At 59.5% G+C, this 12,253-nt stretch overlaps 1 protein-coding gene across 3 annotated transcripts; it reads left to right on the top strand.

Moving 5' to 3' along the window:
* The first annotated feature begins 261 nt into the window (after positions 1-261).
* Positions 262-10,957, top strand: PEAR1 (platelet endothelial aggregation receptor 1). Of its 3 annotated transcripts, none has more exons than XM_060088290.1 (22): positions 262-362; positions 1,042-1,146; positions 1,501-1,601; positions 2,381-2,473; positions 2,758-3,001; positions 3,786-3,906; positions 4,105-4,241; positions 4,335-4,547; positions 4,825-4,999; positions 5,086-5,206; positions 5,950-6,113; positions 6,206-6,308; positions 6,438-6,584; positions 6,798-6,923; positions 7,820-7,948; positions 8,065-8,193; positions 8,399-8,611; positions 8,848-8,936; positions 9,048-9,186; positions 9,360-9,434; positions 9,538-9,786; positions 10,269-10,957. In XM_060088290.1, the coding sequence occupies exons 1-22, from the start codon at positions 262-264 to the stop codon at positions 10,418-10,420; spliced, it is 3,126 nt and encodes a 1,041-aa protein (XP_059944273.1). In that variant the 3' UTR covers positions 10,421-10,957. The 3 variants fall into 3 exon arrangements, with proteins under 3 accessions (XP_059944273.1, XP_059944274.1, XP_059944275.1); XM_060088291.1 differs by having other exon boundaries at positions 9,360-9,428; XM_060088292.1 differs by lacking the exons at positions 262-362; positions 1,042-1,146; positions 6,798-6,923 and having other exon boundaries at positions 1,574-1,601.
* Positions 10,958-12,253: the final 1,296 nt, after the last annotated feature.

A 12,253-nucleotide genomic window follows, 5' to 3' on the forward strand; every position in this document is an offset into this window, starting at 1 on the left:
CTTGAAAAGTGAGTGCTTAAAGTGAAGAATCGGGGGGGAGGATGTCCAGACAGAGGAAACTGTGTGAGAAAGTCTCAGAGGCATGGCAGTGCTCCACCTGGTCAGGAATAAGACCTGGAGCCTGGGAAGCATGGGCCAGGGGACCAGAGCCTCATCTCTTCTGCCACCCCTGCTTGGTCTCTGCAGAGACTTGGTCCTCCAGGTTTGTGGCTGCAGTGCCCCTCACCTGCTCCACACCTGGCCCTGTCACAGGCCTCAGCAATGTCACCACCTCTGCGGGCCCTCTTTTTCCTGGCCCTGGGCCTGGGGCTGGCTGGAACCCTCAACCCCAAGGACCCCAACACCTGCAGCTTCTGGGAAAGGTGAGAGAGGGCCCCTGCTGTGCCTTGAGGGCTGGAAGCCCCCAGCTCCCCATTCTCCCCACTGGGGCGCCTCTTTCCAGTTCCCTCCCTCGCCTCCTTCCCTTTCTCCAGCCCTCACCTCCCTCCTATTTCTGCTTCTACTGTCTCTGCTCCCCTAGATGGGATGCCTCTGATTCCAGCCCCATCTTGATCTTGTCTCAGTCTCCATCTCAGCTGTGACCCTGTCCTTTCTTTGTCCCCATCCCTTGGTCCCTGTGCGAGGCTAGCTGCAGGACAGAGCACAGGGTAGGAGCCATTCACTATGGGACAAGCAGAGGGGCTGGCCCAGGGAGAGCCCAGGGGACAGGGCTGGGCAACAAGGCCCAGGGCAAGATTTGGCCAGAAGTGCTCCAACCCATCTCCATCAGCTGGGCCCAGAAGTCAGTTCTAGCTCAATTTCCCCATATAGGGAGAAGGAGGTGGCAGGGAATGGAAGGCTGGAATGGAATATTCCCAGGAATATTCCAACTCTGGGAGGATTCCCTCCAGATTGAAGCGGGACAGATGGGGGGTCCATCCTAGGCTCGAGGGAGCAAGCCTGAATATTCCCCACTGTGGCCAAGCCCTCGCACCCCCGCTCTGCTCTGCCAGCTCAGGCCTCTCCCTGCCCCGGACCCCGACTCCGTTCCCTGTCTTGCAGCTTCACCACCACAACCAAGGAGTCGCGCTCCCGCCCCTTCAGCCTGCTCCCCTCGGAGCCCTGTGACCGGCCCTGGGAGAGCCCGAACACCTGCCCCCAGCCCACGTGAGTGCCCGTCCCCTTCCATCGGCAGATGGGTGCCAGAGGAGCTGCCTCGGCCCCGGCCTTGCCGCTCTGCACCCCCATTCTTTTCTCAGAACCTTTAGAGTTCAGAGGAAGCATCTGGCCTCAGGGCACTCAAGGCATGTTGTGCGTGGGGTATGTGTGTTTGGGGTGTGCGGATGTGGTGTATTGTGTGCATGTGTATGGCTGGATGGGAGGCAAGGAGGGAATGTTCTATGCTGCCCCAGCTCAGAGTGCTGGGCAGTGGCCCAGGCCTCCCCCAGTGCCGCAATGTAGAAGGCTGGAAGCCGGGGCCTCGGCAGGGAGGACTGAGGGCCACCTCTGGGTCTCCCCCAGGGTTGTCTACCGGACCGTGTACCGCCAGGTGGTGAAGACAGAGCACCGAATGCGCCTGCAGTGCTGTCGGGGCTTCTATGAGAGCAGCGGAGCCTGTGTCCGTGAGTCCTGGGTGGGGCGGTGGAATGAGTGGAGCCTGGGTCACCTAGTCCTTCCCTGCCCTCACCAGGGTGGGGCTACTCCTCTGCCCTCCGCTGGCCCTGTTGTCTCTAGGGACAAAGCTGCCACTTTATACCTCTGTCTCTAGCTGTCCCTACGTCTCTCCCACTCTCTCTCTCCATGTCCCTCAGCGGTCTCTGGCTCTGCATCTGTCTCTGGGCTGCCTGTATCTCTCTGTCACCGTGTCTCAGGACTCCGTGTCTGGCTCTCTCTCTGACTCTTCCTGTCCCTGTTTCTCTGTTGCTATCTGTCTCGACCTGTTGCCATCCAGTCTCTCCTGTCCCCCGCCCCCAGCACCCTGAAACCCCCAGAGCAGAGCCCGCTCTGTCTGTCTCTCCCCTTCTCTCAGCCTTGGACCATCACCAGCCCCTACAGAGACCCCTGCCCAGCCTGAGCCCCCAGCCCAGCCCCTACCCTCTCTCTGGACAGCATCCATGTCTAGTCCCTACGTGAGGAACCCCGCCTGCCCATTTCCCAACAAGGTGCTTCCAGAATTTCACAGAAAGGAGCTCGGGAGTCCAGAATCCTGAGGTCTTGACAAGCTCTGACCTGAGTTGCTTTACTCTCAGTCTTTTTGCATCTTAGAGGCAGAACTGCTGCTTGGCGAACTCCAGGTCCCTGGTGTGGGAGGAAGCTGGGGTTAGGCTTCAGAGAATAAAAGGTGGGTACGGCAGGGGTGGAAGCATCTTCTCACACACACCCCACCCCATCTCTGCCCCAGCGCTTTGTGCTCAGGAGTGTGTTCATGGCCGCTGCATGGCACCCAATCAGTGCCAATGTGTGCAAGACTGGCGGGGCGACGACTGCTCCAGTGGTGAGTGGCTGGTGACGGCAGGGCATGACCCCTTGTGCCTCGAGGGATGCAGAACCCTTGGGCACACCCTCCCTACCAGGACACAGGTGCTTAGGCCCCCAGAGCGATCACCCAGCAGAGTCCCACTGCAGCCAGCAGCCTTTTCTGGAGGTGTGATATAGGGGGAGGGGCCAAAGCCGGACATGGGGGCATGTGTGGGGGCCAGGACACAGAGACGGGGACTAACTGGAGGCTGGGGAGGGGCAAGACCCCCGGTGACCCCATTCTGCCCTCCCGTCCCACAGCTTGTGCCCCGGGAGTTTGGGGGCCACAGTGTGACAAGCCCTGCAACTGCGGCAACAGCAGCTCCTGTGACCCCAAGAGTGGGGCATGTTCCTGTCCCTCTGGGCTGCAGCCTCCACACTGCTTTCGGCCCTGCTCCCCTGGCCGCTATGGCCCTGCCTGCCAGTTCAGCTGCCAGTGCCATGGGGCACCCTGTGACCCCCAGACCGGAGCCTGCCTCTGCCCCCCAGAGAGAACTGGGCCCAGGTGTGTAACAGCAGGAACACACACTAACGGGATTGCAGACACAGGATGCACGGGCATACGTGGGGACACAAGGGGACTCAGCATCCCAAACGTGGGAAGGGAGTCAAGAGGCCCAGATCCTGGTCCCAGCTTTGCTGCTCGCTGGTTGAGCAACCTTGAGCAAATCACTGACTCTTCACGTGTTTGTTGCCGGCCTGTAAAATGGGAGCAGTATTGTCCACCTAGAAGGGTTGCTGTGAAGATAACATGAACTAGCGTGTGAGCGAAAGCACGTCCCAAATTGGGGCTGAGATAGGGACGCAGAGAACCCTACTGCAAGGCAGGGTGCAGGGAGAGCTGGGGAGTCACAGGAGGGAGAATGTGCATCTAGCTGGAGATCAAAGATCCAGCTTCATGGAGGAGCTCTGGCGTTGAGCCCTCAGGACAGAAAACCATGGCAGGCAGACGTGTTGCCCCCAGAGGGACGAGCATGAGCAAAGGTAGAGGTGGAGCAGGGGGTGCGTGGAGAGCAGACACGCCACCCATGGCTCTTCGCTCTACCCCTCCTGATGCGGCTGGGTGTCCCTGCCATTTCCAGTCCTGGAAACGTTTGTTTTTTGATCCCTGCAGTACCCAAGAGGGAAGGGATGGGGGTGAGATTCGAAGGGTGGGTGTGACTCACTGAGCCCTGGAGTCGGGCCTTCCTCCTGGGGAGGGCCTGTTTGTGGTTGACCAGCCCTTGGGGGCAAAGGGGGAAGCAGGTACTGCTTGTTTCCATACTGACCTCACCCCCTCTGCCCAACAGCTGTGAGGTGTCCTGTTCACAGGACGGTGTTGGCTTCTCCTGCCCCAGCACCCCTCCTTGCCAAAACGGGGGTGTCTTCCAGGCCTCTCGGGGCTCCTGCAGCTGCCCACCTGGATGGATGGTATGAAGGGTGGGACCTGTGGGTATGAATTCTGTGGGCGGTTCTCTATAGGGCTCCCAGGAGGGTGTGTGTGAGGGGGGTAGGCTGTGTGGGCCCTGGAGAGGTTTGAGGGTTTGGGGTGTAGGGGTATTGACGGGTCCTGTGGCCATGGGGAGGGGGCTGGGCTCCTGGGGCTCTGTCGACCTCTCACCCCCACAGGGCACCATCTGTTCCCTGCCCTGCCCCGAGGGCTCCTATGGACCCAACTGCTCCCAGGAATGTCGCTGTCACAACGGAGGCCTCTGCGACCGGTTCACCGGGCAGTGTCGCTGCGCTCCGGGATACACAGGGGACCGGTGAGTGGTGTTGGCCTGGGGTGGGAGTGGCCTGGGGTGGGCCGGGGGCGGCGGCGGGCGGCGTGGCCAGGCTCACTCCCAAGAGGCGCCCAGGTGCCGTGAGGAGTGCCCCGTGGGCCGCTTCGGGCAGGACTGTGCTGAGACTTGCGACTGCGCCACGGGCGCCCGCTGCTTCCCGGCCAACGGCGCGTGTCTGTGCGAACACGGCTTCACTGGGGACCGCTGCGCCGAACGTCTCTGCCCCGACGGCCTCTATGGCCTCAGCTGCCAGATGCCCTGCACCTGCGACCCGGAACACAGTCTCAAGTAGGCACTGTGGTCAAGGGGTCTGGAGGCCAATGGGAGAGGCCTTCGGTGCTGAAGCCACCGGAGTCACAAAAAGGACCTAGGGCGGGGCAGGTCTCACAGAAGGGAAAGGGGAGGGGCCTCGGGGACGGGGAGAGACCGCTCTCGGAACAGCACCGAGCCTCCCCGATGTCCCCCTCAATTCGGCGATGCTCGGCTCCCACCACGCGGAGGGGGCGGGGAAGTCGACCTGCGGACCCGGGCTCAGACCGCGCCGCGCCCCCGCCTCCGCCCGCAGCTGCCACCCGATGAGCGGGGAGTGCTCTTGCCTGCCGGGCTGGGCGGGCCTCCACTGCAACGAGAGCTGCCCGCAGGACACGCACGGGCCCGGCTGCCAGGAGCACTGCCTCTGCCTTCACGGCGGCGTCTGCCAGCCCGACAGCGGCCTCTGCCGGTGCGCGCCCGGCTACACGGTGAGGCGCGCCCCGCCGCGAGGGAGGTGCCGGAGAGGCCCAGGAGCCCGCCCGCTCCTCTCACTGGTGCTCCCGCCTGCTCTCAGGGCCCGCACTGCGCTAGCCTCTGTCCCCCTGACACCTATGGAGTCAACTGCTCCGCACGCTGCTCCTGCGAAAATGCCATCGCCTGCTCGCCCATCGACGGCGCCTGCGTCTGCAAGGAAGGTAACGGGTTGGGGTCTCCCGGAAGGGGATTTGGGGGCGGGGCCATGCGAAGAAGGGAGAGTCCAAGGGTAGGGGCAGGCCAAGGGTAGGGGAGAGGCTGCAGGGTAAGGGCGGAGGCACTGGTCAGCAGCTGGACTGCTGGGAAAGTAGCCAGGCTACTTCCTTCCTGGAATATCCGCTTTGCTTTTTTTCAACCACAAAAATCCCAATTGTCCTTAAAGGCCCAGGCTAGAGGTACCTCTTTGCAGAACATTCCTCATCCTCAGACATACAGAATCACAGAATGGCAGCTCCAGCAAGGGCCTCGGAGATCTACCAGGGGTGGCACGTTGGCAACCTTTAGGCTAGATTCGGACACAGATATGTTTTGTTTGACTAGCTCTCTATCACATTTAACAAAAGTCCAGTCTCCAGTCCCCACTCCTCCCTATTGTCTTACACATGATCTGGAGAACTCATTTAGTTACCTGTTGGGGCCTCTGTAAGCATTTGGGTTTGCTGCCACCCCCCTTCATTTTGCAGAAGAGGCAACCAAGACCCTGAAGGTGGTGGTGCATCCCCAGCGGTCTTTCAGCCTTCTGTCCAACATCCAACAGTTTCTATGCTTGTCTCCTATGCGGTCATGGGCATCCCCCCCCCAGCCCCAGCTCATAGCGCAGAGCCTGGCAGAGCCAATGCCCAGTGTGTGCTTGCTCAGGAGGGGAGCCAGGTCCCCATGCCTACTTGCAAGTCCCCTCTTCCAGGTTGGCAGCATGGTAACTGCTCCATGCCCTGCCCGCCTGGAACCTGGGGCTTCGGTTGCAATGCCAGCTGCCAGTGTGCCCACGAGGCAGCCTGCAGCCCCCAAACTGGAGCCTGTACCTGTACCCCTGGGTGGCACGGGACCCACTGCCAGCTCCCCTGCCTGGTAAGTGCACAACAGTCTGCCTGCCGGGGGGAGGAAAGGGCACAGCACCCCCCAGCTGACTGGCCTATCCTGCCCTCCACTCCCTCTCCAAGAAAGGGATGTTTGGTGAAGGCTGTGCCAGTCGCTGTGACTGTGACCATTCTGATGGCTGCGACCCTGTTCACGGACACTGCCAGTGCCAGGCTGGCTGGACAGGTGAGCGTTCTAGGTGTCCAGGCCCCAGGCTTACTGTGGAGTTGGGGGATGTATCCCACAGGACATGTGTTCAGAAGAAACCCTACAGAAGGGGGGCCACAGGCCAGGCTCATCCTACCCCTCTCACAGGTACCCGCTGCCACCTGCCCTGCCCTGAGGGCTTCTGGGGAGCCAACTGTAGCAACACCTGCACCTGCAAGAACGGAGGCACCTGCATCCCTGAGAATGGCAATTGTGTGTGTGCACCTGGATTCCGAGGCCCCTCCTGCCAGAGATGTGAGGCTCCCTCCCCTCCCCCTGCCTGCCAGCAGTAATGTGCAGTGCAGTGTCAGATGCCTGAAGCTCCCACTCTACCCCTCTTGGTCTCTTGTGCTGACTCCAATCTTTGGGCCGGTTGCTGCAGTGGGAAGGAGGGAGGGAGAGAGTGGGGTCACGGGCTGACTGAGGGTTGGCCCCTGCCCCTGGTCACCACGAGCCCCTTTCCCCCAGCCTGTCAGCCCGGCCGCTACGGCAAACGCTGTGTGCCCTGCAAGTGTGCTAACCACTCCTCCTGCCACCCTTCGAATGGGACCTGCTACTGCATGGCTGGCTGGACAGGCCCTGACTGCTCCCAACGTATGTGGTGGCTCATGTGTCTGAGCATGTGTGCCTGCTGAGGGGGTGGGCTGAGGACCAGAGGCTTCCGTTCCCCTGCTCCTGGGTATAAAAGCCTCTGAACCCACCTTGATTCAGCCATTTATATAAACACTATAAACAAATATTTATTGGGCATCACCTACATGCTGGGTATCGTTCTAGGTGCTTAGGATGCAGCAATGAACAGATCAGGGAAGAAAATTCCCTGCCCTTCTGCATGGAAGGCCTGAGAAAATCATAAGCTCAGTTTTGGACATGTTCTTTTTTTCTTTTGGATTGCCAATTTATTTATTTATACATGGCCTCTTTCCCACATAAATATAAGAAGGACATCATGGAAAAGATTAGTCCAGAAAACCGAGTCAAACAAATTTTGAAAAGGGGAAATGAGAAGCAGTTACTATGAAAAAGATGGGCAGGGTAGAGGGAAGTAATCTTGGACAAGAGTTTTTCCATAGAATTCAGTAACTACTATTAGATTTTTTGCTAGTGTCAGATACACAAAAATTATACCTTGAATAGTGTAGACACTTATTTCTCTCTTATGTTAAAAAAAAAAGTCTAGAGCTAAGCAATATAGGATAGTTTGGAAGCCTTTGGTTGTCTGGCCCTGGTCACGTTATTCTGAAAGTCTATCAGGTAGGCAAGTGCAGAAGTTAAGCAGGCAGCTGGGCACGTGGGTCTGGAGTTCAGGCAAGACACAGGGCTGAGGATAAGCATTTGTGAGTCATCAGTGTGTAGATACGGTTCAAAGCCTTGGTGCCCCTGGGGAGACCAAAGCTGAGCTGAAGAGTTCAGCGATGCTGGGGGCTGAGAATTCACTCAGGAGGGGCTGGTCCTGCCCCCCAGACAGGCTCCAACTTTGTCTCCTGCAGCGTGCCCTCTAGGACACTGGGGGGCCAACTGTGCCCAGCTCTGCCAGTGTCGCCATGGTGGGACCTGCCACCCCCAGCATGGGAGTTGTTTCTGCCCCCCAGGCCGGACCGGACATCTCTGCTTGGAAGGTACCAGCAGAAGGGGAACTCCATGCCCCTGCCTCCAAGTCAGCCCTAGCCTGAGGAGGGGACTGCTGTTCCCTGGCCCCTCTGATCCCCGCCTGCCTCCTCGGCTCTCTAAACAGGCTGCTCTCCAGGGGTGTTCGGTGCCAATTGTTCCCAACCATGCCAGTGTGGTCCCGGAGAGAGGTGCCATCCAGAGACTGGGGCCTGTGTGTGTCCCCCAGGGCACAGTGGTGCCCCCTGCAGGATCGGTGAGTTCTCATCTAGCCCCCTCCCTACCCCCACCCCGCCCCGCACTGTCCCCAGGGAACCAGGACACAGGTACATGCCCAGGTCTCTGCTAGGTGGTACCCTTGTATCACCCTGCCCCCCTACTGGGGCCTCCCTCATGCATGCATCCCAAGCTCACCAGTAGGGCCAAGACACTGTCCTGAGTGACCACCCCATCCCCCACAGGAAGCCAGGAGCCATTCACCATGATGCCTACCTCTCCAGTGGCCTACCACTCACTCGGGGCAGTGATTGGCATTGCAGTGCTGGGATCCCTGGTGGTGGCCCTGGTGGCGCTGTTCATTGGCTACCGCCATTGGCAAAAAGGCAAAGAGCACCAGCACCTGGCAGTGGCCTACAGCAGCGGGCGACTGGACGGCTCTGAGTACGTCATGCCAGGTGAGCTGGCCTGGGGGCAGGGACACACATGAGTGGCTGGCTCTTAGGTACAGGGCAGATGGGGTGCGGGGCTCCTGCATCCCTCCCTGGACCTTGTAGATGGGAAGTGGGGAGTTGGAGAGAGTGAAAGAGGTCAGAGAGGCTGATTATGGATCTCCTGGAACAGAATGAATGTCTTGGGCCCAGGCTTGTCTCTGACCGGGCAGGTCACCCTGCAACTGTGTCTGTTTGTGCAGATGTCCCTCCGAGCTACAGTCACTACTACTCCAACCCCAGCTACCACACCCTGTCACAGTGCTCACCTAACCCCCCGCCCCCTAACAAGGTCAGTGTTGGGGGCGGGGATGCACTGTGGATGCCCTGTGGGCACAGCCCGGTTCTCGGGAAAGCTCCAGCCGTGCACGTGGCTCTCCCTGTCCCACCCCTCCCCTGCCAGGTTCCAGGCAGTCAGCTCTTTGCCAGCCTCCAGGCCCCTGAGCGGCCAGGTGGAGCCCACGGGCATGATAACAACCACGCCACACTGCCTGCTGACTGGAAGCGGCGCCGGGACCCCCCTCCAGGGCCTCTGGACAGGGGTAGGAGCCTGGGGGCCAAGGCCTCTGGTGAGGGTGGATGTGCACAGCCCAGCATCCTGCTCCATCTGAGTGCGTGTGTCTGTGGAAGGGGATTCTGGGCCCCGGTTCTAGAGGAGGTGGGAGCTTGGGCAGGGGACCAGGGGCCTGACTGCAGGTTGCTTTCTCTTCCTCAGGTAACAGCCGCCTGGACCGAAGCTACAGCTGTAGCTACAGCAACAGGAATGGCCCAGGCCCCTTCTACGGTAAAGGTGAGGGCAGGGCAGGGCGGGGCGGGGGAGCGAGGGAGGGAGCTGCGCTGGGGTTTAGGGGCCAGTGCCTCCACCGAGCCTGACTTCTTTCCCCTATCTTTAGGGCCCATCTCTGAAGAGGGGCTGGGGGCCAGCGTGGCTTCCCTGAGCAGTGAGAACCCCTACGCCACCATCCGGGACCTGCCCAGCCTGCTAGGGAGCCCCCGAGAGAGCAGCTACATGGAAATGAAAGGCCCTCCCTCAGGGTCCCCCCCCAGGCAGCCGCCTCAGCTCCGGGACAGCCAGAGGCGGCGACCCCCCCAGCCAGAGAGAGATAGTGGCACCTATGAGCAGCCCAGCCCCCTGACCCATGGTGAGCCTTCCTTCTCCACTGGGGCAGAGAGAACAGGGACAAGGCAGGTGGGAAACGAGAAGGGACAGAGGGCGAGGATGCGCAGTGGGCGTGAAGTGGCAGCAAGAGCAAGGCCTTTGGGGTCAGACTTGGGCTCAAACCAGGCATGATGTTTGGGAAGTCACACTGCCTCTTAGAGCCTGTAGGTGGCGGTACCTCCCTCACAGGGCTGAGGATTTGAAATGGTGGTTTTACAGCACCTGAGTTGTAGACTTGATATCCAGAAAAGCTGGGAACAAGGCAGGTGACAGAGCATCTTCCTATCCTGTGAGGTGGGCAGGTCGAGATGGCCTCCCCCACTGGCAGCTGAGGAGCTGCACAAACTGGCCTATAGCCAGGCACTACGCATCCGTCTTCCGGCAGAAGAGGCTGGAGAGGGGAGGAGCGTGGTGGGAAGGGGGAGGAGCCACCTGCTTCTCATCTTCATCCCTCTCTGTCTCCAGACCGAGACTCCGTGGGTTCCCAGCTCCCTCTGCCTCCAGGCCTGCCTCCTGGCCACTATGACTCACCCAAGAACAGCCACATCCCTGGACACTATGACTTGCCTCCAGTACGGCATCCCCCGTCACCCCCACTTCGGCGCCAGGACCGTTGAGGAGCCAAGATGGTGTGCAGAGGTCAGCACACCGGTTCTTTGCTGCTCAAGGCTGAGGACAGAACCCCCTGTACCCTGCCAGGAGCAGGGAGAGGGCTGGCCGGCCATGAACACGAACATGTTTAATAGAGGAAGTGAATGCAGAGGAGATGGGAGCCTGGCTCCCAGGTTTTACCATGGGAAACACTGGTCAGCAGGAAACCTGTGTTCCTTTTCCCCAACCCATTGCTCCCCAAGGCCCCCAGGGCCCTGTATACATAAACTGGTGGGTTGAATGTTGCTGGATAACTCTGATTTCAGATTGCTGTAAGAAGTGTATATTGGGTAACTTTTCTGTGCACTCCCGGGCTAGGCTCTGTGTGTGCGTGCACGCGTGTTTTCAGAGGGTTACCAGGCACTGATCCTGTCCTGGGGCACTCACTATATAGTGGAGAGGCAGCCCAAACCCAGTTAACTCTAGAAATAGCGTTACTGGCCTCCCTGCATTCATTTGGTACTTCCGCCAACCAACTGCTTCAAAATACAAGCTGGTTAGGTCACCCCTGCCTGAAAGTCTCCGTGGGTGCCCCATGGCCCTTGGGCTACAGTCAAAATTGTCCAAAGCCTTAAAGGCTTTGCTGGCCTGGCCTGCCTGTCTCTTCAGCCTCACTCTCAACTGTGTTCCCTGTCACTCTGCTCCAGTCACACTGGCCTCTACGTCCTCCTATCATCTACATGTCTTCCTACTACAGGGACTTGGCACATCTGGAATGCTCTCCCTCCCCCACTCACCTGTTAACTCCTGCTTGTCCTTCACACCCCGTGTTCTCTTTCACAGCACTGATTACTGATGTGTTCATGCACCAGTTACCTGCAGAAGGCCTACAGGGTGCCAGGCACCTCTGTAATGTGTTGCTTTTTAGTGTGATTATTTGATTAATCTCTGCCTCCCCCACCAGACTCTTAAGTTCCCTGAAAGCAGGAATCCTGTGTTCATGTTCAACACTGGCTCCCCTTGGCACATGGTAGGCACTCAATAAATGTTCCCCCAAAGGCTGAGTGGCTGAGTGAGTTAAAAGTACCAGTGGTAAGTGCTGGCAAGTGCTAAGATAGCTGGGCAAACTGGTGCTCTGAGAGCTGAAAGACTGCATAGGTCAGAGTCTTCCCCAAAGGGTAGCGTTTCTACAGGGGAACAGCACAAAAGCTCAATGGTGGGAAGGTCTGAGAGTGGTGGTGGGGGAGGGGAACAGACTGGAGTGGGGAGGCTGGAGCCCGGAAAGCAGAGGGGAGAGAGTATACTCTGATAGGGGTCCGGTAGGGTCTAGGCTACCTGAGGACTTTGAATCCAAGATTTCTTGGAAGCGTGACCCGCCTTCTAAACTCGTTAGCGGATCAACTAAGTTCCCAGACCTCCAGGAGGCTACATAGATGGGGTCGAGATTACAAACCCAGAGCCACGCCAAATCGTTAACTCGGTGGGTCTCTCTGGGCCTTTTCCATCAGGAGTCCTCTCCTTACAGGGTAGGAGGGCCGACCCCAGAGAGTGGACCTGTCTCCACCCGGACTCTGCTTCCCTAGATTCCTCCGACTGCCTCTATCTCTAATACACGGGGTCGGATCCCGGCTTTCCCCGGTTCCGTTTCCCGGGTGACTTTGGACAGCTCCTTGCCTGCCCCCTAGCCCCGCCTCTCCGTCCTGGTCTCGCTTTAGCCCAGCCCCCTCCACTCCGGTCCAGTCCGGTATCCACTCTTCTCCCTCCACCACGGCTCCGTCCAGGTCCTTCTCCCTTCGCACAGGGTCCGCGGCGTCCGGCCCTCCAGGGCTCCAGGGTTCCTCTACCCCTGTGACCCAGGG

This window comes from Mesoplodon densirostris, chromosome 2 (assembly GCF_025265405.1).
Source record: "Mesoplodon densirostris isolate mMesDen1 chromosome 2, mMesDen1 primary haplotype, whole genome shotgun sequence".
NCBI lineage: Eukaryota > Metazoa > Chordata > Mammalia > Artiodactyla > Ziphiidae > Mesoplodon > Mesoplodon densirostris.